Here is a 25,612-nt window from a genome sequence, read left to right as displayed (position 1 = left end):
GTGCAGGGTTGCGGAGGTCCGGAGCCGAGCCCAGAAGCAGAGGGCGCCAAGTGGGGCACCTTTTGTAGGATCAATGGGAAACAGAAAGGTGAGATGCGGAGAGGGGGGCCTCATTTATAGACGTACATGTTCTCACGCCCCCTCTGTGAGGAACCCTGCAGATGTGCCTCAACCCGGTCCTCATAACACAGCTTTCGTGTAAATGTCCAAATGTTCCAGGAAACGAAAACAGCAAACCTTTGGGTAAACCTCTGTTGTTATTGTGTCCGCGATACCCCTAGGGGTGTGTTGGAGCTGCGGCGCAATACCTCCTGTAAAAAGTCTCGCCATCATTTTCCAGCGCTAGCGAAGCTCTAACACCTCAGCCTGACAGGGACACACCCCAATTTTACACCATGTGCCAACGGAGCAAAACACTGGTACTACCTGTAATACCCAGTAGGTGGCGCGGTAGTTCGTGTTCCTCAATTTAGAGACTGAGGTTGCAGAGTTGAATCCCACCTCTTGCTTTAGTACCTTCGAGCAATGTACTGACACAGTAAAAATTACCCCCTGTGAAAATGGGCAAATAATTTGGAGGCAACTGAAAGAAAAAGACTGAACGGTTCTGTAACGCCGTGTCATTAACTCAGTGGAAGTTAAATGGTCCGAAGGACCTCGGAGCCTTGAAGTGTTTTAGCAATAAGAGCCGGTGGAATTATTTAAATTGGAAAACTGGTCCAGTTCATTAAGATCCATTATTTTTCAGGCCACTTGACCAGATGAGGGTCACCGTGGTAACCAGCCAAGCAGGAGAGAACAGACGGCACCTCCTGGGTATTCCAACTTGGACGAGACCCCTAGTATTCCCAGAGTGTCCTGGGTCTGCCCCGGGGACTTGTCCAAGTTGGACATGCATGATAGACCTCCCATGGAGAGCTTCCCTGGGACATCGTAACCGGACACCCAAATCACCGCAGGTGGCTTCTCTCGATCTCGACCAAAGGGCTTCTTCATCAGTAAGCACCTCACCCTGTCGTGGAGCGTGAGTCCTACCACTGTGGCAAGAAACCTACTTTCCACCACTCGTACCCACAGTCTTGCCCTTGCGGTCACTGCCACGTGACCATCGGTGGGGATGGGGTCGTATACGGAGATCCTGCCGTCGAGTGTCGAGATTCCTCCTGGCACCTCTCGGGAAACATCAGGCGCCCGACCGGAGAGACGAACCTGCCTGGTGCGGAGGAGCTGACGTTCACCCTCAGCCACCGCAGCGCGTGTTACAATGAGGCCAACAGGACCGCACCGTGTGCCAACAGCAGCCATTAAAATCCCAGTGCTGCGACCTGGACAACCTCGAAACCCGGACCACAAAACCCACTTTTGTAAGAGGAGACCAACCCCTACAGTGAACGGGTTCGGCTTAAAGCCAAAAACGGAGGACCATCCGTGGTGCTGCAGGTACCGGGAGGGACCGGCAGGCAGAAGAGGACCGGGTACCCGATGGTCCTGCGGCGCCTCCCACAGCATCAGAGACGGAGGGGGGTTTGCAAATTCCCATGAGCCTCCAGGACCCTCCGACCAAGTGCCGCGATCCAAGAGCCAGCGGCGGGGCGGGGCTTTGTTGCGGTCTGGCCGGTAGGGGGCGGGGCTTTGTGATGCTCCGAGCTCGCGCTGCGCGGATTTAAACCCCCCGTCGCGCTCCGCGCACGGTGGGATCCGACAGGATGGAGACGCGATAGCTCCCGCGTCATTATTAGTTAGTGCCACGGTTTTTATTGTCCTCGTCGCGGTTACGATGCGATGGCGCCGATGATGATGCGCCGCCACGACGGTCCGACTGCGACTCCGAGATCTTGCGATGATGGAGACCTTTGTGTGACCGCGCCGTGGACATCATCATCATCATCATCATCATCATCTTCGCTCGGGTGGGCGGCAGCGGCGGGGGACGACGGCCTCTCCTCGGCCCCTTCGTACGCGCGCCTCATTAATTCATATGGTAATTAATGAGGGGTATTTACCGTGCTTGCTCGCGCTCGCGCAGAGGCAGGAGGGCCGGCGGCGGCGCGCGGGGGACCGGCGGCGGTTGCTGGCGCCGCTGAGAAGCAGGTGCGGAGAAGGTCGGCGTCCCGCAGCCGGACATGGGCAACACGGCGTCCTGCTGCGTGGCCTCCAGCCCGAAGCTGAGAAGGAAAGCGCACGCGCGCCTGGACTCGGACCCGGAGCCGGAGCCGCTGAGCCGCGAGGACACGGGCTGGAACCTGCAGCACATCAGCGACCGCGAGAACGTGGACGGTGAGCCGCGTAACGGACACACACACACACAGAGGGATAAACATCGTGTTTACACACAGCCTCTTCCCCGGGGCTGTTTAATTCACTCCCATCAGCTGTTAAACTGGGGTAAATCGTGATGAATCGTTGTAAATCCGAACAGTCCGACTTGTTGTTTTGTCTCGTTGTCGTTGCAAGGTGTGTGTCCGTCCCATGTCCACGGATGTGTGTGTGTATTTGTTCACGAAGGCAAGAGAGGCATTAATACTAAGAGGCCTTTGCACCCTGTACCACCCTGTGTGTGTGGGGTTGGGGTTGGGGGGGGGCAGTGGACATGACCATGATGATATGGAGACAGGACGGGACAAGACGAGACGTGGATGATGCGAGCTGGTGGTGCTGATGTGTGTACACACAGTATGAGTATCTTAGTGGACTGAGCGTGACCTCATGCCCGATGAAGTCCAGGGTGTGTGGACAGTGGGGACATGAGTGTTTTGTCTCTCTGCTTTAGAATATCATATGTGTACTGATATTGAACAGGGATGGAACCTGATTTTAAATATCATTCCTGTTTTTATTGAACATGTTCAGCCTCTTTTTTAAATCACACACACACACAGAGTTTGAATCCACTTGTCCCAAGCAGGGTCAAGGCAAGCCAGAGCCTAACCCAGCAACACAGGGTGTAGGGCTGGAGGGGGAGGGGACACACCCAGGATGGGACACCAGTCCATCGCAAGGCACCCCAAGCAGGACTTGAACCCCAGACCCACCGGAGAGCAGGATCTGGCCAAACCCACAGCTCCACTGCACCCCTGCTCTCTTATATTTTACATTTATTTATTTACTTACTTATTTATCTGACACTTTTTTTCTGCAGGTGACTTACAGTGTTAAGCTTATGGCAAGTGTTTGCCCATTTGTTCAGTTGGGTAATTTTACTGGAGAAATTTGGCATACATACCTTCTACTAAACTACACAACTGTAGTAGGTGAGATCCGAACCAACGACCTTCAAAGGTAGCAGCTCAGACCACGATGCTACCAGCTGCTACCTTTGAAGTATCTTTATTCCAGTTCATGCGTTCCAAATAACAGCCCACATTTGGGGAATAAACACTCATATAATAACAACAGGTAAACACTGGACTGCAGTTAGGCAAACACACACACACACACTTTCTGAACTGCTTATCCCACACGGGGTCGCAGGGAACCAGAGCCTAACCCAGCAACTCAGGGCATAAGGCTGGAGGGGGAGGGGATACACCCAGGACGGGACGGGACGCCAGTCCGTCGCAAGGCACCCCAAACGGGGCTCGAACCCCAGACCCACCCGAGAGCAGGACCCGCTCTGACCCGGTCCAACCCACTGCGCCACTGCACCCCCTCCCATTAGGCAAACATTTACATTAAGATTTTTTTAATTTATCAGTCTCTTTTTACCGCTCCGAGTAAATAAAAGCGCTTTAGGCACAGGTCTGTCAAGACACAGCTTGTCTGTCTGATACCACCATGTTGCTGGTTCACATCCCTCAAGTGGCTGCCTATAGAAGTGACATCCAAATAGCAAAAACATAGATAATCAAAGCAGATGGTGTTGAACTCATTCATGTAGCTGTCAGAAGAGAAGTGGCTCTGGAAGAGATAGGTTTGAGGCCCTCCTTGAATGCTGGGAGGGATTCAGCAACTCTGAGGGACAGAGGGAAGCCAATCTGTCACATCTAGGCTAAAACCAAGGAAGTACAGACTTTTGATTTCAGACACTTTGTGAGTGGGACTGCTAAGTGGCCAGAGGTGGAGGAGCACAGCGCTCTCACTGGGCTCCAGGAACTGATCACCTCCTGTAGGTACTGAGTGAGCGACTGAGTGACTAAACAGGTGATTTAATGTAGAGTTTGCAATTGTACACATATATCTGCAGCTTCCTGCACCTTGTCTGTCTGCTCTGCTGCTCTCAGGATGTCAGAAGGATGGCGTCACACCTCTCGGGCTCTGCAGGGGGCGCTTTTCCTGTCCTGTGAGTTCATGTTGAGCTAGAGGGGAGTGAGGTGCTCTGATGAACCTATGAAGAGATCTTTGGTTTCTGTCCCTCTGCTGACCCCTGGAGTCGAACCTCCGTAGCGAAGGACCTCTCCCGTCCCCTCGGGTGCGATTAACATACGCAGTTGCACACACCTGTGACTCTGCAGTTCCGACCTCATTGACCTGAGACTTTGGCGCGGTCTGGACCAGGTCAGGAACTCAGTTTGTGTGCAGGTCTCTGTTTCCCTTGCTTTGTGTGTTTGCTGCAGTCACTGGGGTCTGGCTGATGGGACCCAGCTCCAGAGGATGGTTGCTTTCTGATTTCTTTCCTGTTATTAGTGAGAGAGTGTGTGTGTGTGTGTGTGTGTGTGTGTGTGTGTGTGAGAGAGAGATTTGTAATAAAGGTATGATTACTGCTAATGTTTGCTGTTAATAATGAAAAGGACCAGAGTCTGACAGCGAAAGGCTCCGCCCAAGAGCTTCTGCTCCAAAGAGCCTGATGAAGTCCATATTCTGTGAGTCTGACAAAAGCCCAGAATACATTTGGATTGTGTTGGGGGGCGGGGGGGTGGCGGCATCTGGTCTGATCTAACTGGGTGTAATTTGCCTAATCCCGCATCGCTTCCACCGGCAGGCTCGGACCCGGGGTCCCTGCAGCTGCCCATCTACCCTCAGACCCCATGAGTCCCTCATTAGCCTATAGCTGCTCTCGTCTTCCTTGGTCTCGCTGCTCTCCATTGTGCTGCGATTCTCTCTGCCTGTTCCTGTTCTCCACACTTGTCTCCCGGCGCGGATCCCCCGCCCTCCCCCACAAAGCGCCCGGCGCGCGGCATCTCCGTTCCCTGCCGGATCTTCGGCAGCCGCGGCTCCAGTCGCTCGAAGTGGGGCACCGCTGCCGCAGCCGTCGCCTTTCTTTCACGCCTCCCTCGTACCCCCCGGAGAGATGCCTCCGCCTTCTCCGGCACCCTCCCGCACCATTGTCGCTGGTGCTGCACCCAGGGGGGGGTCTGTCCCTCATCTCACCTCACCTCAATGAGCAGGGGAAAGAATGCACCCTGTGCCCTGCCATCGTATTTGGAGAAGTGGGAGGAGCTTCTCCCCAACTCCTCGAAAGGTGGATACCTCCAAAGGCGGGAGCGGCGCAGCTGGAAGACTTTCTGTATTTGATATTTATGTTTATTAAAACCATATTTGTCTGAGCTGGTACCCCGTCCAGGCTGTACCCTGTCTCACACCCTATGTTTCCAGTATAGGCTCTGCACCACTGAGACCCTGACCTGCACAAGCAGTTATTCTTAATGGATGATATCTAATTTGGTTCTTACTGGTGTAAAATGTAAGAGATTGTAAGATGGCAGTTATGAGGTGGGACAGCTGGTAGCGTAGGGGTTTGAGCTGCTGCCTTGGGATCCAAAAGTTGCAGGTTTGATTCCCACCTTCACTTGTTGTACCTTTGAGCAAAGTACTTACCCTAAATCCCACCAGTAAAAAAAGGCCCAGCTGTGTAAATGGGTAAATAACTGTAAGTGGCTTTGGAGAGAAGTGTCAGCTAAAGAAATAAAGGTAAATATAGTAAAATATCTCTCTCTTGTGCAGCAGAAGTCTAATTGTCTCCCGATCCCACCCTCCTTGCCTATACAGATGAGGGATGCAGAACACTCATGTGAAAGGTACCAGGTCTGTTCTGGTGATGCTCTGACATCAAGCACATGTGCTGCTTGTCGCAGGTCTCATGTGCTATTGTACCGTGGTATTGCACGCTGGCCTCATTTTCACTAATGTAGCCCATTTGGCACCCGGCAAGGTGTGAGGAATAAATGTGCGGCGTCCAAAAATTGGGCTCTGCGGGGATGTGCAGCTGCCGGTGGTCAAGATGTACTTGGAGCTCCTGAACAAAGGGAGAGGTGTTTCAGCCCATGTACGGCTGGCTGGTACAGGCTGGTAAATGGTGGTACCCTGGTACAGGGCTGCTCCTGTCCTGGAACGTGATGTAGGAATTATTCTCTTCGTTGCACCTTTTTTTTTTTTTTTTTTTTTAAACAGCTTGAATTTACTTGCCGTGTTTTCCCGGCCGTTTTAAGTGAAGTGTTTCGAGTTTTTCCATTTTTTTTGAGTTTTTGAGTTTTATGCAGCTACTCGAGTGATGAACATCAGTGCATAAAGCGTAAAGAAACAGACTCGGTTTACTTAAGAATCTCATATCTGCAACCGTGTCTCTGTTTCTCATATTGTATTTCTCTGGGATGTACGTCGCTTTGGACAAAAGCGTCTGATAAATGAATACATGCATGTAATGTAAATCATCTCTCTCCAAGAGTTGAGGTGAACTGAACATTTAGTGTTTATTATCATCATTTATTTATGTATCTGACTCCTTTCTCTCTGATGTCACTTCACTCATTTATACAGCAGGGTAATTTTTACCCTATCAGGTCAAGGTAAGTACCTTCATTGAGGGCACTACAGTAGGAAGTGGGGTCCAAACCCTGAACCTGTGTGTGTGTGTGTGTGTGTGTGTGTGTGTGTGTGTGTGTGTGTGTGTGTGTGTGTGTGTGTGTGTGTGTGTTTGCCAGATCTATTTGCGCAGACACATCACCCTGCGTGAAGCTGGTACATCTGCTACTTGTTTGATTCCTAAAACTTCCAGCTGTTTGTTCATGAATCGACATCAGCCAGCTGTTCATTCATATTCATTTGTCACACACACACACACACACACACACACACACACACACACACTTTTCACCAGAGTGGCCTAGAAAGTTGACTGAGTTCATTCATTTCATACATGCAGTTTCGTTTCTGTCTGCGTTACACCAAGGTCTGTCTACCTTTCCCTGTATGTTCTTGGTGAAATGTTTATTTGGGGTTGTGTGTGTGCTATTTTTGCTCCCCTTGTTGTGTCTGTAGGGTCCTGCTCAAGAGACCCATGATCCTGCAGCCTACTGCCCCGTCAGCTGAGTTTTTAGTGCACACGTTGCCTAGCAACGGGAGGAGGAGGATGACAGGTCTGGTCAGAGAGGACCAGTCAGAGCAGGGGGGGTGGTTATGGGTGGAGTGAGTGTGTGTGTGTGTGTGTGTGTGTGTGTGTGTGTGTGTGTGTGAGAACAGTTAAAAAGAGAACCACGTGGCCTGTGTTATGGTCAAGGAGGTGCAAACAGGGACAGGAAGTGGCATCGATGCATGTGTTGCATAGCTCAGTTCCCTCCAATACCTTTTGGCAGAGCTCTGGTGCAGCATTAAAAGAGCTGCATTTTATTGCAGAAGGGTGTAGGTTCAAGTCCCATGCTGCACAGGAGTACAACAGTGGAAATAACACTTTTAGCTTGTGGCCTGTTTCACTGTCGCACGTGAAACTCTCTCTTCTCTTGACCGATCGGATCGATTTGAGGAACCAAAGCTCCAAACTGGCATGGCGTCAGGAAGGGATTGAGGTCACGCTTAAAATCAGCCCTCGACTAACACAGTCTGTCAGGCATCTGATGCATTGCACTCATCACACACAGTCGTCTGGGGGGAAGCTGATGAGCTGGACAAGCAGCCGTCGCCCCCTCCTGGTCTCCTAGGGGGACGACTCAGCAGAAGCAACAGCTCCTCTTGGTTTCCTTTCCTGATGAATCGTCGTGAAAAAAGTGAAAACTGCTGGGCATTTTGCGCCTCTGCCTCCATCAGGCACCCCTGAGTCGACAACTCAGCAAGATTTCTGCAGTCGTTAACATGCGATCAAAGGACCCGGGTTTGAATGCCCGCTTACATTTATTCTTTTAGCTGATGCTTCTCTCCAAAACAAAAAATACAATGTTAAGGTCTCAGTTAGTTACCCTTCTATACAACTGGGGCAGTTTAGGGTAAGTATTGTGCTCAAGGACACTACAGCTAGAGGTGGGGATCAAACCTATAACCCTTACATTTAGAGGCAACAGTGCCAACCACTACACTACCAGCTGTCCTACTTCTGGGGCAGTCCCCTTGACCAAGATACTTCCCCTGCACTGACATAATAAAAAGTGTAAATCACTGCAACTTAGTATACAAAACTAACATTTTGCACAAGTCACCCTGTTGAAAAGTGTCAGAAAAATGAATAAATTGGTGCAACTGGGATAAAAAAAAAAAAATCAGAGGTATTGATATTTGAAATCATTTAACATATTTGCTCCAAGACTTTGAATATATTGCTTTAATTTGTCGACTCAGAGGTGTTCTGACGGGCTGGATCCACACTCTTCTCCAAGAGGTCAGGAGGTCGAACCCCGGGTGCAAACAGACACCTGGAAGTACACGTTTAGCAGTAAGCAGTGTTTGCGCGCAGCTCTCGACACCGCTGTTTGATCTACAATTACATATTCGTAATAAATTACTTTGTTGTTGTTATTGTCCTGCTCAGACCTGAACATGGAGTACAACCCGTCGGACCACCCGCGTGCCAGCACCCTTTTCCTGAGCAAGTCGCAGACGGATGGTGAGTGGGGTTCTCCCCAGCATCCTTCTGTCCTCGTGACCGCCCGCAAAGGATCATGGGAGTTTCTCGCGCCGTTCTCCCAGAGGAGTGTCGCGTCGCGTCGCGTCGCGTCCGCTTGTGAACCCCGTGGACACTTGACACAGCTGGATCTCGCCTGTTCTCTGCTGACACTTGCTGAAACTGTCCTCTGTCCTCTTCACAGTGAGGGACAAACGCAAGAGTCTCTTCACCAATCATGTAAGTGTGAGATGGAATAATGTGCTGTCAAACACCTACGAACACAGTGTCTACTTGTTCAACTGTTAAAGTCATGTGCTCTGGTTTCCTCCCACAGTCGTATGGTTCAGGTGAAATGGTGTCTCTAAATTGCCCTGTGTGTGTGTGCTTGTGTGAGAGAGACAGAGAGAGACATTGCCCTATGATGGGTTGATGTTCCATCCAGGATGAACCCTGCCTCATGCCCTATGCTTCCAGGATGGACTCTGGACCACCGTGACCTTGGCTTGGACATGTGGTTAATGATTAAGGATGGATATTTACAAATATGAAGAAGTTTTTTTTTTTTTTTCTTGAACTGGAGGATCTGATTTGTTTCAAACTATCTTTAAAATTTGAACCGACTTCCCTGGAATGAGTTTTAATGCCTGAATCTCCTTTCCTTTGCAAGTTGACGCACATTGTGGAAACCAAGGTAACTCCTCTCGTGTGGTATGTGTCTTCTTGACGTGTTCCCCATTGGGGTGGCCTGCTACATTCTTGAACGGGTGTGTGTGTGTGTGTGTGTGTGTGTGTGTGTGTGTGTGTGTGTGTGTGTGTACTGGGTCCAATAAGCAATGCATCACATGCCAAAAAGATCCAGGTTTCACATTTACATCCACAATCACATTTACATGTTGTTCCTCATATTACCTTTAACCCCCCTCCCCCTCACATCCCACCCCATCCAGCTCCCGACACACCCCAGCGCACACTTGAAAGCTCGTATGTGACCTCAGTCCTTGTGTAATGCTAACGTCTCCTGGCTCTGGTGTGTGAACACGGTGCTGTTGGCTGGAGGGGAGGGTTAACATGTGCAAATGAGAAACAGTAACTGGTGATGGGAAGCATCTGAAATTGGTCGCCGTCCTCCCGGCCGTTTCAGCACCACACGGGCCGAGCGCGGCGGAAACACAGCTCCTGCTCGACCATTTTCCTAGATGACAATACGGTCAGTCAGCCCAACCTGAAACACACCATAAAGTGGTGAGTACCTGCTCTGGGGAGGGGGGAGGTGGTGGGCGTTGGGCCACTTGAGACCCAGTCATGTCCAGGGTGAATTTTACCTTTTCTTCTGGTCATTAGTGCAAGTGTAACATGGATCGAACGTGTTCACTACTGTTCAAACCGGGTTTAGAGCACACAACCACTCACCTGTCGCTCTGTGACATCATCACTAAGACGTTTCTCTCTTTTGCAGTGTGGCTCTTGCAATATATTACCACATAAAGAACAGGTAAGAGTGGTTAACTACCCCCCCGCCCCTTCCTTGTTCAAGGCCGGCGAACGGTCAACGTGTGGGTTGAGTCCTCCGACTGAGTGTCTCTCTTTCAGGGACCCCAATGACAGGACACTGCTGGACATTTTCGATGAGAAACTGCACCCCCTGTCGGTATGCATTCTTATCCTGTCGTTAACGTTTCGTTGTCCCTTGCGTGTCTTCCGTGTCTGTCTGCGTGTTTTCCGTGTGTCGCCGGGTTAATGATACTGTAACGTCTCCTCGACTCCCAGAAAGTGGAGGTTCCTCCCGACTATGACGAGCACGACCCGGAGCAGAAGCACATCTACCGCTTTGTTCGGACCCTGTTTAGCGCTGCTCAGCTCACTGCCGAGTGTGCCATCGTCACCCTGGTGAGGGTGTGTGTGTGTGTGTGTGTGTGTGTGTGTGTGTGTGTGTGTGTGTGTGTGTGTGTGTGTGTGTGTGTGGATGGATGTGCATGGAGGAAATCCACCAGCTTGAAACCACCTGGAACGCTGGGATGAGTCCAGCGTACTACTGGGCTTTTACGTGAAGACCAAAGGGCTCCAACTTGCTCTGTCCCTTTAAGACTCACTGGCCTCTGGGTGGCGCTCTAGTTCCTCTTTGACTCAACTGAACACTGAGTCACCAGCGACCGCCACTAGGGGGCAGCGTTTCCTCTTGTGTTTTAAATGGCTCTGCTGGCTCTTCTACTTAGGAGCACTTGGTACCAGAGGGCTGCTCATAACTCGCGTTTTAAATAAATACACACACACACACACACACACACACACACACACACACACACACACTTTCAGAACCGCTTGTCCCAGATGGGGTCGCGGAGAACCGGAGCCTACCCAGTAACACAGGGCGAAGGCCAGAGGGGGAGAGGACACACCCAGGACGGGACGCCAGTCCGCCGCAAGGCACCCCAAGGGGGACTCGAACCCCAGACCCACCGGAGAGCAGGACCGGGTCCAACCCACTGCACCACCGCGCCCCCTTAAATAAATACATCTTTGCAAATAAATTTTTTGCCATTAAATCACAGAAAGATAAAAAAAATTCAGATATCACTGTTTATTCACAGGTTAGATCATTGAAAATGTCCAATAAATCTGTAATAAATAAAAATGTGTTAATTTTGTTGTTACTTGGAGCAACCTTAAACTATAAACTAATTCAAAATAACTGAAAATAAAAAAATATGTGGTCTCCACAAACTTCAGTTAAGTGCAGATTGTGACGGATTCATCCCGTAAACATGTAAACATCAGACATGAGTTGTAAACACTGTGGTGGTGAGTTGAATTAAGGTGGCCCTGTACACCAGTTCTGTTTAGGTGGGCTATAGCGCCATCTGTTGGCTCACAGACTAGTAGCATATGCTGTGCAACAGAGAGAAATTTTCAGAAATGGAAAAAAAGAGGCACCTGAAGGTAAACTGGATGTATGAAGTGATGTTTGCCTCTTTGGAAACTCAACCCTTTGTATCACAGAGTCAGTGTGGGACAGGGAGCTTGGCACAATGAGGTTGTCTCTGCTGTTGAGGGTATTGTCACGGTGACTGTTCTACCACCCACACCGCTCCAGAGTTGTGCTTTTTGGGGGTGGGACAGTGACTGGGACGGATGTTGTCCTTTCTGCATGATGGAGAAACTGGAGCTGAACTCCTTCTCTGCATCGTGTTGGGAGGGAGAAAGAGACTGAGAATATGAACCCAGATATAAACATTCAACAAAAAAAAGTCTTTCTCTCTTTATGAGCGGTGAGAAGAACGGCTGTTCGTACCCCACCGAGCTCTCGTTGCCCAGGTGTACCTGGAGCGGCTGCTCACCTATGCGGAGATCGACATTTGCCCCGGAAGCTGGAAGCGCATCGTGCTGGGCGCTATCCTACTGGCCTCCAAGGTGTGGGACGACCAGGCCGTGTGGAACGTAGACTACTGCCAGATCCTCAAAGACATCACCGTGGAGGACATGTGAGTCTCACGAGTCAAGCAGCTGTATCGCCAAACTACCTGTTCACCATGTCCTGCAGTTTGTTTGCATGCTGCTTCATTCATTCATTCATTCATTCATTCATTCATTCCAGTGTCTTTGGTCACTGCTTTTGAGTGTGTGTGTGTGTGTGTGTTCTGTAGCCTTGTGCACTTTCCTTCAGGTTCAGTGGAATGTCCATCTGTCCATCCATCTCTGTCTTTCTGTCTCTCTATTTATTGATCTGTCCATCTCCTGTCTATTGGTTTGTCTGTCTCTCAGTTGAGTGAGACGGAGCATCTGCAGCTCTCTGTGGGCTGATCAGATGAAAGGGAGGGACAGGTACTTTCTGGGAAGTCGGAGGCTTGTGGGGCTCGTGTGTCAGATGCCCCCCGTATGGGAGAGGGGTACGCGTCGGAGGCTCGACGCTCCTTCTTCCAGCAGTGCGAGGGTGGTGCATTTCACAGCACTTGTCTCACTGCGGTAAAAGGACTTTACCGAAAGTGTCGAATGCGGTTAAATTTAGGAGCGCTGCGTTTCCATGGGTGGGGTTTGGCCCCCCAAGTCTGCTTGGTGCTTCTTTTCCACCACATCACCAGGCAGCATTTCCAGTTGCGGCATCGCTGCGAGATACGGTAACAGGACCCAGACTCCGCCCATGCATTAATAATAATTCACTTTTACGACTGACAGTGATCACTTGTTCCCTCTTGTCATTTATTTTGGGGCCCACGTGCGAAGGAACGAGCTGGAGCGCCAGTTCCTGGAGCTGCTGCAGTTCAACATCAACGTGCCCTCCAGCGTTTACGCCAAGTATTACTTTGACCTCCGCTCGCTCTCTGAGGCCAACAACCTGAGCTGCCCCTTGGAGCCCCTCAGTCGGGACAGGGCCCAGAAACTGGAGGTGAGCCCCCGCGCCGCCCCCTTCTGGTTTTTGATGGCAAAATCCACCTCTCACCTGTCAGTCCCTCTTACCCGTTTCCATGGCAACGCAGTAAACAAACCAGTGGCTGCAACTGAAACAGGATTCTAAACATTGCGCACATTTTATTTATTATTGGACTTCTGAAGTAGAGGAAGGCTGCTGAGGGCACCCATCCTGTTCTCTCATTGCTGTTCAGTCCAGATGCACAAAGTATAAGTAGGAAGAGGAAATCAGGAAGGGCCACTGAAGCCCTTGCTAAGAGTGATGGAGGTGGAATGGAAAGGTCTCTCTCGCCTACCCTAGGGCCTTCCAGTATTCCGCCATTGTTTCTGTATATGGCTCCCAGCTGTAGCCTTACCTCCGGAAGCCTCGCTGCCCTTGACCCCTGACCGCCGACCCTTGACCCTTGATAATAACAGAACGGGCAGGACTCCGGTTCTAACAATGTTGCTTCAGCTGTCGCGGTGGCTGCCTGTCGGAGAAATGATCGCAATTCTCAGCGGCTGGCCCTGTGCTCCGTGAATGGAGGAGCGGTCAAAGGTTGGAATCTCATTCGAGACCCTGGGGTCAACTGCTGGCGAAGGAAGTGGCCCCGTCCACTGTATGCGGACTCATATAATTAAACACTGATAGTACAGTTTCGGTGAGGGTTTGCGGTTAGCTGCGGTAGCAAACATTAGGTATCGAGGCAAAAAGGAGGTAACCCATAAAGCTACAGGTTTTGTTTCTTATTTATGAACAAAGTATCATTTATGTGATTGTATTTGGGGAATTAATAGGGTAATACAGTACATTTAGCCAGTAAATAGCCACACTGTCACCAGTGACTGACATGAACATTTTGGGTTTGAGACATCAAAACATCTGAAACAATGTGTCATACAGAATGAAAAGGCCGCTGTATGGAGAAGGGGTTTGTACTTTGATGGCTCATCTTTGCTCTTTTTTTGCTGTATGGGACCTGTTATATGTGGGATATGCTGTATGAGTGCATGTGTTATTTTTTTATGCGTTATGACACATTGTCAGGGAAACGGTGAAGGCGCCCCCTTCGTTCTTCAGTAATTGTGTCTCTTATTGCGTCTCTTCCAGGCAGTCTCCAGGTTATGTGAGGACAAGTACAGGGACTGCAGGAAAGCAGCCAAGAAGCGATCCATGAGCGCGGACCAGCTGAGCGTCGTGCGATGGGCCCCGGCCATCATACCGTAAAACGGTCCTGCTGAAGGGAAGTGGATTTTTTTGGTACGCCACACCAAGGACAGCAGGATGAGCGGCAGAAAAAAACAGTACGGTTGTGCCACGTCGCTTAAGAATGCACAACTACAGTACTACGGGATTGCTGTGGGACCGAGACACACGCAAAGCGGCTCTACGACTCGCCCCTTTCTGGCGGCTCCTGTGCCAAATGCCTGCAGTGTCCGCCAGGGCGTGCTAAGGACACGTGTCTCCAGGTGTCCTCTTTCTCCTGTTCAACATGATTTTTCAATCAGACTTCACTCCTGTGTTTTGATACAAAAGGGTCTGGATGTGATTTTTAAAAAAAAAAAAAAAATTTAAAAGGCTTTTTTTGGGTTTCATCTCCTCTGGTTCTTTACAAATGTTTACAATGAGACAGCGCCTGCAGGTCACATGCTGCCGAATAGCGGAGGATTTCTGGACAGCGGATGCTTTTCCTGTTGCCGTGGTAATGATCGTCACGCGTCACTTCCCCTAGGAAGCCCAAACGGTGCAGGAGAACATTTGAGGGAGGTGTCCTCATTAAAATTAGTGCGCTCGACCCTTCTATCCAGCGTGTGTGTATGTGTGTGTGGGTGTCCTGCAGAGAGAGATTTGCCTTGTGGACCACAACTCCTGCTTCTGCTTTGAGGTGTGTGTGTGTGTGTGTGTGTGTGTGTGTGTGTGTGTGTGTGTGTGTGTGTGTGTGTGTGTGGTGATGGGAAGAGGATGGAGAAGGAGATGGTATGCATCGTGTCACTCTCTGCACTGTGCCACCTAGAAATGGGTTAATCCTAACCCTCCACTCCTGTAAGAGCGCCCCCATGTGGCTTGCCTGATACACGCTGCTACTGTACGGATGCTTGGCTACAGGTACTTTGCCTGCGGTCTCGGTCTAGGATCAGCCCTGATTGCGGGGCTGATAAGGACTTAGTGCATGATTTGGAGACCTTGAGCACACTGTGGTGCTGAGAATGTGGTTCGGATAGGAGTGTGTATCAGTAAATCAACCAGATGTGTAAATCAACAGGACAGCTGGTAGTGTAGTGGTAAGAGCTGCTGCCTTTAGACCGAAAAATCGCGAGTTTGATTTCCACCTCTGACTGTAGTTCCCTTGAGTAGGGAGTTTACTTTAAACTCCTGCAGTAAAAAAAAATACCCTGCTGTATAAATGGGTAGATAATTGTAAGTACCTTAACATTGTAAATTGCTTTGGAGAAAACACACACACACTCATGGCCTGAAGCTGCTTCTCCCAAGCAGGGTCACGGCGAACCGGAGCCTAACCCGGCAACACAGGGCATAAGGCCAGAGGGGGAGGGGGGACACCCAGGATGGGATGCCAGTCCGTCACAAGGCACCCCAAGCGGGACTCGAACCCCAGACCCACCAGAGAACAGGACCCGGCCAAACCGGCTGCCCCACCACACCTCCTCTTTTGCAGGAAAGTGTCATATAAATGTAAGTCATCAGCTGAAACAACCAAACTAGGTATAGGCTTAATGCCCATAGTTTGTTCCCTGACAACGGGGTGTGAGGGGAACAACAAGAGCATGAGAGAAAGTTGTCATTGATATAATAGTTAACATAACGAACTGTAGGGAAAAATTCTGACTGGTTCGTGTCCTGCGTGACCCCACTGCATCACACCTACCTAACCATCTGAGAACATCGCCAGACTACCTAAAGGGCACTTTTCAGCACATTCATAGTAATTAAGCAAGTATGCGGTGATGTCACCTAACAATCGATGTGTAAACTGAGCTCGCATGGCTTGGACTGCGTATGTTTGTACGGCTCGTAAAGGTCCTTGCTGAACGGAATCATGGGTAATGAACCGCTCTGGGTGTTAAGGGATGGCAGCCAGTGTGGGGTGTGTGCGGGGTGGCGCCAGGATGCAGTGTGAATCTGAGCGAAAGAGCACATCTGGAACGTGTCTACAACCACTTTGCATGCTGCTTGTTCTGTTACTAACATGCCTGAACTGTGGTTTATGTATAATTGTCTTCAGAAATTTGACAGATTTGTTATTTGATGCCTGAAGATTAATAAATAAGGTGAAATTTGATGGGAATTGGACTTCAAGGGGTTATGGAACCCATATTCTGTCCTTAGTTCTGAGCCAATTTTAAGAGAAAATCCACAGCCTGGAGAGAGGCACAGTCGGTCTGTGCTGAAAATGTTTTTTTATTTATTTTAAATGTATTATTTGTATTTTATTAAGTGCATAACAGCATATCCTGATCATGAAAAGCATTAAAATACCATTATTTGGCTATTAAATTATGATTAATATATTTTCCTGAGACGCAGTCATCATTTTTGTCCACTCTAGGGGACGTATGTTTTCAAGCCAATCACCTAAACTGAACACACTTCGGTGCTGAATTTAAACGCATCTTGCAGGCGACATTCTATAATTTTAAATCATACCACATATTTGGGGGTGTGGTTTGGAAAAAGTCATAGAAAATGTGCAAAAACATTTTTCTGACTCTCGGGAAGCTTTTCATTATGCTGAGAGAGAATAAAATATCGAAGCAGTTTGTTCATCACTTTTTATATAATTTTTAAATACCTGGGTGTAATAACAGTTCAATTATTTAAATACGTGTAACTTGGGAGAGGATTTAAGTTCTTGTTTTGTAACTGCAGACATAAAATCATATTGGGTTGTTAATTCTGTACGGTATATTTTGTCCATTTTGTGTCGGAATTCTTTTAAATACATATTTAAGTAAATATGTATTTTCAAAGTATGTTTTATATTTTTAAAGTATTTAACATGTTATTCATATTTATTTATAAGTTTATGAATGGCTTGGATAAACCCTTATTTCTGCTACATTTTGTTAGTCCGGTTTTGTGTGTAGAGAGCTATAAAGACCACAGTAAAATATTGCAGACTCACTGTGTTTAAAAACAGTGTAAACAGCGTCGGAGTCTTGGATTGCTGGCAAACTCTTCAGCGGACCCGCGTCTTCCTCATTCACGTTTCGTTCCATTTTTCCCCGATTTCACGTGCTCTTATGCCACGTTTTTACGGCATAAACGCACCTGTCCCAGCGGGTCAGCGTTTCTGGCTGCAGCCGGAGCATAACTGATACCGGTACGGCGTCAGTGCGTTTACGCTTTAGTCCTGCGGATGTCTGGGGAAAGACTCGGGAGCGACGTCGCAGAGCAGCGGAATCACAGTTAGGCTCAGTTCATCGCATTTAGTCCATCAGATTACAGTTAATTCATCATCTTTGTGGAGTGGAGACTCGAGCAAGGGACGGTTTTATGAGGACAGTGACTGTTCGTACCCGGGGCACGAAGGAAACTCCCTTAATATCCATCTAACTTCACTCGCGTGGTTAAAGGCCGAGGTTGGAGTGGAACCCAACACACCCAGGGACCCGACTGCCTGGAGCGTTATGGGAAGGGCGAAGTCGGGGCCTGAGCGAGCGGATGCGAGTGTGAGCACGTGGGTCTGGACAGGTTACCGTGGCAACGGGAAGACGTGCAGGAAGCGAGTGGAACTCGTGTACCGCGAATTTGACCCGGTGTAAGTTTTACACGTGTTGCTCTCCTACAGTGGTGTTACTGGAACGCATGGTGCTGTGGACTCTACCTCTGAGCACCTTTCGGCAGTATTTGTTTCCTATTGGTCAATCTCTGCTTATCCTTTTTCGTTACTGTGTCATATTGCGTAGCTTTTTGTTCATTTTGTATACGGTGTTTACATCGGTATTTATCGGTTCCATATGATGTAACTGCACAGGTTTTTTGTTGACTTTTCCAAACGCCACTGTGAATTATTTGTGACTGTAATCTGGTTTATGACGTATGAGAAGAAAGCCCACCGAATTCTCGCTGGAATGAACATTGAATTGGTACAAATAAGTAGAATACACAATAAAAAGATGAAAAATTCTATAAATTTTCCACAATCCATGTTCCACTAGTGCCTGAGGTTAATTGTATTGTCTGTAGTTGAACGAGCAGGTGATGGCTGTGGGCGGAGCCTCACGGAGGCGTGTCCAGGCAGCCCTGGGGGTGTGGCCTGTGGCAGCAATGACTGGAAAGCCAGCCTCCAAACATCCTAGGAACGCTGGGATAATGCCTGCGGCCCTGGTAGGTAAGAATAACCCGGAGCGGGGCTTGCGCCACCCCACGTTTGCGGTCTGACAGCAGTTGTCCCTGGAGGTGGGTGACGGGTGGAGTGGGGTGGGGGGTCACACGGGGAGCCTGGAGCCGCGATAAGCACGGCGTTCCCTGCCAGCGTGGTGTCTCCGCACCCGGTGCCGACTCTGCCCTCGTCGTCAGGTCTTCAGCATGGGAAGGTGGAGCGCCGTCGACCTGGTCCTGCTTGAGCTCAACCGCAACGTCTCCATCGCCGGTGGGTACTGACGGCACGGCTGCGGGGCTTCATCTCCAAACATCCTCTCCTCCAAATGTGGTAATGTCCGAGCGACCTGTGCGCAGACGGCGAAGTGGCTCATCTAGAACACTTTACCGTAGTATGTTATGTATTTATCTGTCACTTTCCTCCAAGGTGACTTGCAGTGTCAGGTTGGTACTCTAATGCTTACACTGATCTACTGTTTATACAGCTGGGTGATTTTTTTACTGTGTCGATTCAGGGTAAGTACCTTTTGCACTACAGCAGGAGGTGGGATTCAAACCTTGGTCCTTTTGTTTGCGAAGCAGCTGCTATAACCACTGCGCCACCGGCTCATCCTAAAATATATACGCTGGGTGTGGTAAACTGTACAGTACGGTGATTTCTTGTCTGCTCTACACCTTAAGGACGAGTCCAGTTGACGGTGGCCTCTGTGTGTCCCCACTGTCCCCGCAGGGAAGCTGTGGCTCGTCCTCATGGTCTCTCTGAGAGTCCTGCTCGTGCTCTTCGCCGGCTACCCCCTGTACCAGGACGAGCGGGAGCAGTTTGTGTGCAACACCATCCAGCCGGGCTGCTCCAACGTGTGCCACGACGTCTTCTCGCCCGTCTCGCTGCTGCGCTTCTGGCTGCTGCAGACCGTCTCGCTGTGCGTCCCGTACGCCGCGTTCGCGCTCTATGTCGTCCACGGGACGCTCTCCGGCCTGGCGACCGGCAAAAACAACGTCGGGGTGCCGGGAGACGGCGGTGCGCAGCCGTGGAGGTCCGCCTGCGTTTATGTCCTGCAGCTGTCAGTGCAGATCCTTCTGGAAGTGGGCTTCGCCGTGAGCCACTACTTCCTCTTTGGGTTCTACGTTCCACAGAGCTTCCTGTGCCAGGAGGCCCCCTGCACCTCCACGGTGCAGTGCTACACCTCCAAACCCACGGAGAAGACCGCGATGCTCGGCTTCATGCTGGCCGTTAGCGCCCTCTGCCTCACGCTCGATGTCGCTGACCTGATGTGTGCGGTCAAGCGTTCGGTGAGGGCGAGGGCCGAGCCCGGGAAGGGAGTCGGCGAGTCGGATTCTGATGAGGATGCGTCTGCGTGCTTGGATGAACCCGAACCCTCGCCCGCTACCCGGACGTTCCCCGGCCCCGAGTCCGGTGGGCCGGATGCCGGCGGCGCCCAGGACGAGGTGCCGGAACGCGACGGCAGCCAGGTAGCGCTTTGCCACGGCAACCACTTGAGAGCACCACAGCTCCCGCCTTTCGACAGGCCCTCTCACCTGAGACCGACCCCCTCCCCAAAGCCGGTGTGGGGTCCGGCGGGAAGAACCGATGGCTCCAAGCTCTTCACCGCCAGGAATACAGATCTGTGCCCCCTAGAGGAGGCAGCTGCGGCACAGCAGTCGGACAGAAGCGAGACGCTGGAGGGACGGGCCTGGGTGTGAAGGACACGGGGGGAAAAGTGGGGACGCCGCCGAGGAAGCCGTTCCCTTTTGTTGGTGGCAGATGCTGAAATCCCAGCAGATCCCGATCCCCACCGAACATATTGGTCTGCAGGGGTTTGAGTCCCTGAAGTCACTTGTTTGAGATTGGATTTTTAAAAATTTTTAGCTGGGATGATTAAGGTACTAGCGTGGTAAGTGCGTTTGTTGTGTTAGTATATTAACTGATGATTTTCTCACCTCCGGTTGCAGCAGAAACTGAATGAGGATCCAGGATGAAGTCCCAGTTAGGGGTCTCCTGCTGTTGTACCGTTGAGGAGGGAGCTGCCCTGAGTAGTGCTGGTCATTGTTTTACTTGTGTAAACTATTGTGATATTAATCACTTTGGATGAACCTGATGTGCCGAAAAATGGGATATCACAATGACCTCTCCTGCTGCAGACTCCGCCCCATACATAGGGTGCTCTTCGTGTCTGTTGCTCAACAGTCCAATATCAGGTTTCATGAGCATTCCCCACTGTCCCAGGATCCTTTGTTTCCCAAAATAAGTTATTTAGCCAAAGGCGGCGACCTTCACCGGAACAACAGCTGAGACCCAGCCGTCGTGGTATTCACAAGGCTGCCGGGACCTGACCCGCGGTAACCCGCTCTGCTCGGATCCCTTTGAACGGTCCGGGTGAGGGATCCTAGCGGGCGGGGTCGACCGCTCGGGTTAGTGCAGGAACAAGACCGATGATATGCTTATCACTGAGCACAAGTCTTTAGCTCCATCACTGGAGTGCAGGGAGCAGTAGGGGCAACAGAGGTTAGAGCCCTCAGCTTGAAATCAAAGGTGCTGGGTTCAGATCCCACCTCCTGCTCTAGCACCCTTGATGAAGGACGTTGCCCTGAATCGATACAGTGCAAATCACGCGGCTATATAAATGGGTAAATCGTGTAGGTATCTTCATGTCCAAACATGGTAAGTTGCGTTGGAGAAAAGTACCAAATAAATGTGCTATTTAGTAACACGTTCACTTTAAAGCTGTTTGTTTTTAAAATTCTTTAATGTGATATTCATCACAGCAGCTGCGGTTCTTCTGGTACCGAGGTTCCTCATCCTGTCCCTGTCGTCTTTCATTCGCTCAGCACCAATCCTGTACATGTGCAACATCACACTTAGTTTGGCACAGGGTTTTAGTAAAGGGTTTTATTATAGAGTTTTTCATAGAGGACATTTTGGCGGCAGATTTCTTATCTGCTCTAACCCTCGGAGGAGCTGCACTCCGTCGCTTTCACAAAGTGACTTTTCTAAAAGTACAAAAGGACACACTGCTGAAACCACGATGTCCATCACCAGTAACCAGATTCAAACCCACAACCGAAGAGCTGAAGGACACCAGCGCCACACTCCGAGCCACTCTTTACACTGCAGTACATACACATGTAAACATGGTTCACCACGTTTATTGTATTGCTCCAAACCTACGTACCCCGGTTCAAAGACAAGAGCAGCATACAGCACGCAGACACGTCAAGAGTGTCGACTCCCTGACATACGATCAGGTTATTGGGTTCATGTAAGAGAACAAACTAACCAATTGGTTTAGAATGCAAACATCTAAAACTCTAATGACTTGATGCTGGATATTGGGCAATGCAGAGCAACATCCTGCGGTCCATTCACACATTCATTCATTCATTCACTCACTCACTCACTCACTCATTCCAAATCCCTGGAGTGACCCAGACAAGACTCCTCCAGAAGAGGCACACTGTCAAGGTGAACAGGTACACAGGTCATTCATACCCCCACCTGTTAGCGCCCCCTAGTGTCACGCTAGACCTCGTCACGAAGAAAATAGTTATTCCTAGACAGCATCTGAACATACCAATAATTTAGTAACAACAAAAAAAAAAAAAAAAAAAAGAAATAATTTAACGGCGTAAAGTGAAATTTCAGCACCAGTTTATTTGTGAAAATAAAATATATATTTTTATATCACGGCTTTATCAAAATTTACAGTCAAGTTTTATACTTTTACAAGTCTGTACAGGACATGTTTAAATAGTTTATTATTACAATGAATGAAACCCGTCTGACGCCGGACACACACACACACACACACACACACACACACACACACACACACACACACACACACACACAGTACATCATATAACACACAGTTTATATCGTACATCTCACACACGGTCGCATGTCAGACACGAGACAGCGGTGTCACTTTGGGGCACGAGACCGAGCTGGTGGTGCCCGAGCGCCACGTGAGCCCGGCGCTGACGTCGCTGTACGCAGAGCCGGCGCTCGTGCCCTTGCTGCGCCAGCAGCAGCGCGTGCACAGCGCGCGCCAGGACTCGAGCGTCTTGCCGGACCAGGCCCACGCGCCGGACGTGATGCCCACCAGGTGGCACGTGAAATACTTGAGCATGAAGACGGCGTAGCGCGGCTCCCGCGCGTCCCCCTCATCCTTGCGCTCCGACGGGCACGCGCAGCTGAGACTCGCCTCCCACGCGGCGCGGTTGTGCTGCTCGTACAGGTAACAGGCCACGATGACGGCGGCGGGCAGCGTGTAGAGCGCCGCAAAGAGGCCGATTCGGACCATGAGCCGGTCGAGTTTGCGCGTCTGCGCGCCCCCTTCCTTGATCACGTTGCGGATGCGGAAGAGTGACACGAAGCCAGAGAGCAGGAACGCGCTGCCCAGGCACAGGTAGATGACCAAGGGCGCGAGCACGAAGCCCCGCAGCGCGTTCACGTTCTGGTTGCCCACATAGCAGATGCCGGCCACGGGATCCCCGTCCACGCAGCTGAGCGCGAGCACGGCCACGCACTTGGCGCTGGGCACGAGCCACGCAGCCACGTGGAAGTACTGCGAGTAGCGCGCGATGGCTTCGCTGCCCCACTTCATGCCCGCGGACAGGAACCACGAGAGGGACAGGACCACCCACCAGGCGGCGCTCGCCATGCCGAAGAAGTAGACGAGCAGGAAGACGACGGTGCAGAGCGCGGGGCCCGTCGTCTCGTACAGCACGTGCTCTGGCGCGTCCCCGCCGCCGCCGCCGCCGCCGCACGCCACCCGCTCGTGGCCGGCCGCCACGCGCACCAGGTAGCCCACGGACACGAAGAGGCAGCAGGCGGAGAGGAAGACGATGGGGCGCTCCGGGTACGGGAAGCGGCGCGTGTCCAGCAGGAAGGTGGCCACGGTGAGCAGCGTGGACAGGAAGCAGAGCAGCGCCCACAGACCCACCCAGAAAGCGGCGAAGCGGCGCTCCTCCTCCGTCAGGTACGGGCTCCGGCATGGCATGGCGCAGTTGGCCACGCGGCCTGTGCGCACGCGGTTGAACAGCGGGTGGCGCTCGTCCGTGACGCGCACCAGGGGCGCGCGGCAGCGGCACCCGGGGTCACAGGCCGACGCCGGCACCACGCGGTTCCCGCCAGGGCGATCCGTGGGCCCCCGCAGCACGGGGGGAGCGCTCGTGGGCTCGCTCCGGTTGTAGTCCATGCACAGCGTGTCCGCGGCGCCCTGCACCGGCAGAAGCTCGCAGCGCATCCTGTCCGGCCACGGGAAGCCGTACTGGCGCATGAGGGGTGCGCAGCCGGAGCGCGCGCGCTCGCACACGCTGCGGCACGGCGGCAGCGGCTTCTTGTAGTCCTCGAGGCAGATGGGCGTATAGAGGCTGCAGAGGAAGAAGCGCAGGTCCGGCGAGCACTGGATCTCCACGAGCGGCCAGAACTGGTGCACCTCGAGACCCGCCTCGTCCTGCGTGTCGTGGTTGAAGCGGTTCGGCAAGTGCGTGTAGTTGTAGCCGATCCCTTTGCAGAGCGGCACCGTGATCTCCTGGCACGTGCGCTCCGCGGCAGCGCCGGCGCCGCAACACCTGGGCAGCAGGCAGAGCGCGAGGAGCAGGTGGCACGACTCGAGCAGGTGACATGCCATTGCCGGCCGCGAGGGGGCGTTCCGCGGATGGAAGCTGTGGAAGCCGTGGAAAGCAAGGGCCTGGAGCGCGGAGGCTTGGAGTCCGAAGCAAAGTGTGGACCCGAGTGCGGTCGCACGTCTGGTCCAGTCCAACTCCAGTTAGTTAAAGGCCCACGTGCAGACGCATCTCCTGGCCCTGCTGTGGATCTGACACCAGTCTCTCGACGGCTGTGAAGAGGAGTCCAAACACGTCCTTTCTGTTCGATGTAAAACAATTAAAGTTATATGAAAGATGTTATGATTGCAGAAAATCCGACTGGTGCACATCTGCCTAATCACCACGCCCTGCTTCCCACCAAAAATACTGGCGAGACGAAGCGGCGCACCTTCAACATTTATATGTATACGAGAGACGAAGCCACGCCCATTCCTCTTCTCACCAGCCACAAGCGGGCAGAGGCGTGGTTCCCCGCCCCCCTTGAACTCCTGACCAATCACAGAGCCGCAGAGGCGGAGTCCCGTTGAAGGTGTCATTCTTCGCCTCTCTCTGGGAGTGATTTCGTGCTCGTTAATTAATGTAATCAATTGTTATTTAAACTCTTTCAACGTTATCGCCTTGAAAAAGGATAAACTCGTGAATATAGTAAATGCAGACAAGATTAGAAGCAGTGAATGCAAAAGCAAATCACTTTAACGCCTTTTGTTTGAAAAGGTTATTATTCAGTCAAATTAATCAGTGGCCCAAAAATGAGTTTACAAAAGTAATGTAACATTCGCTATATTATTATATTTTACCAGACCCGCCTGGTACTCCATTGCAGTGTGAGCTCCTCGGGGTCCTGTTCTGCTGAGAATGGGTTGAATCCTGAAAAAAAAAAACTCCTTACAAAATAAAACAATAAAAACATCCATATCATTTATTATCATCCAAAGATATGAGCGAATTAGGGGTGCAAGGAGTGGAAAATAAGTGGTCCATAATGAGATGATGTCTACCGTCTCAGGTTGTATCCTTATGCGGGTTTCACAGTTTTTTTGTTATCATTTTGTGATTAATTCCTCTAAAATGCAAGCTTTAATAAGCACAGGTTCCTGTGTATATTTTGCAGTTATTTGGTGTCTGAGCCATTTGCAGAAAACAGGTTTATGTATGTTAAACCTTTTTGCTGCTACACTGCATTTACTTCTTTTTACTGCGATCCAGCCGAGAACTTGAAGGCATCACTGAATGGGACACCCTTGGATCCCCCAGTCTGAAATGGAAAAGCGAACAGGTGTGTGGTCACAGGGTCATGGGCACACAGAATGGCGTCCGCGATGCCGATTGTCTCTCTCTGCTCCGGCCGTATTGATTAACGCACTGATACGTCCATGGTCCCACGGCCAGCTGTCCAACAGGGTTGACGTGCCCTAGATGGTTGGACTCAGGTTACAAGTGGCTTCCGTGCAGCAGGTATGAAAGGACAGAGATGGATCTGCCGCATCTGTCTGAAATGTTATTTTTGCCACAAAATGTCACATCCTCTC

At 50.9% G+C, this 25,612-nt stretch overlaps 3 protein-coding genes across 3 annotated transcripts; 2 read left to right on the top strand and 1 right to left on the bottom strand.

Annotated features, from left to right (window-relative positions):
- Window positions 1–1,484: 1,484 nt before the first annotated feature.
- LOC108937786 (cyclin-Y-like) lies at window positions 1,485–14,629 on the top strand. Its single transcript, XM_018757943.2, has 11 exons — window positions 1,485–2,277; window positions 8,672–8,746; window positions 8,949–8,983; window positions 9,414–9,437; window positions 9,888–9,988; window positions 10,203–10,238; window positions 10,337–10,394; window positions 10,514–10,633; window positions 12,059–12,225; window positions 12,965–13,127; window positions 14,241–14,629. The coding sequence occupies exons 1-11, from the start codon at window positions 2,124–2,126 to the stop codon at window positions 14,355–14,357; spliced, it is 1,050 nt and encodes a 349-aa protein (XP_018613459.1). The 5' UTR covers window positions 1,485–2,123; the 3' UTR covers window positions 14,358–14,629.
- A 148-nt stretch (window positions 14,630–14,777) lies between these two features.
- Window positions 14,778–21,049, top strand: LOC108937574 (gap junction delta-4 protein-like). The gene is made up of 2 exons (XM_029253749.1): window positions 14,778–14,832; window positions 19,204–21,049. Exons 1-2 carry the CDS (start codon window positions 14,778–14,780, stop codon window positions 20,172–20,174), a joined length of 1,026 nt encoding a protein of 341 aa, XP_029109582.1. The 3' UTR covers window positions 20,175–21,049.
- A 1,066-nt stretch (window positions 21,050–22,115) lies between these two features.
- On the bottom strand, window positions 22,116–24,882 carry LOC108937573 (frizzled-8-like). The gene has a single exon (XM_029253319.1). It carries the CDS (start codon window positions 24,104–24,106, stop codon window positions 22,373–22,375), a length of 1,734 nt encoding a protein of 577 aa, XP_029109152.1. The 5' UTR covers window positions 24,107–24,882; the 3' UTR covers window positions 22,116–22,372.
- Window positions 24,883–25,612: the final 730 nt, after the last annotated feature.

This window comes from Scleropages formosus, chromosome 7, assembly GCF_900964775.1.
Source record: "Scleropages formosus chromosome 7, fSclFor1.1, whole genome shotgun sequence".
Lineage (NCBI taxonomy): Eukaryota > Metazoa > Chordata > Actinopteri > Osteoglossiformes > Osteoglossidae > Scleropages > Scleropages formosus.
The sequence above is the reverse complement of the archived record's forward strand: the minus strand, read 5'-3'. Positions and strand labels throughout refer to the sequence as shown.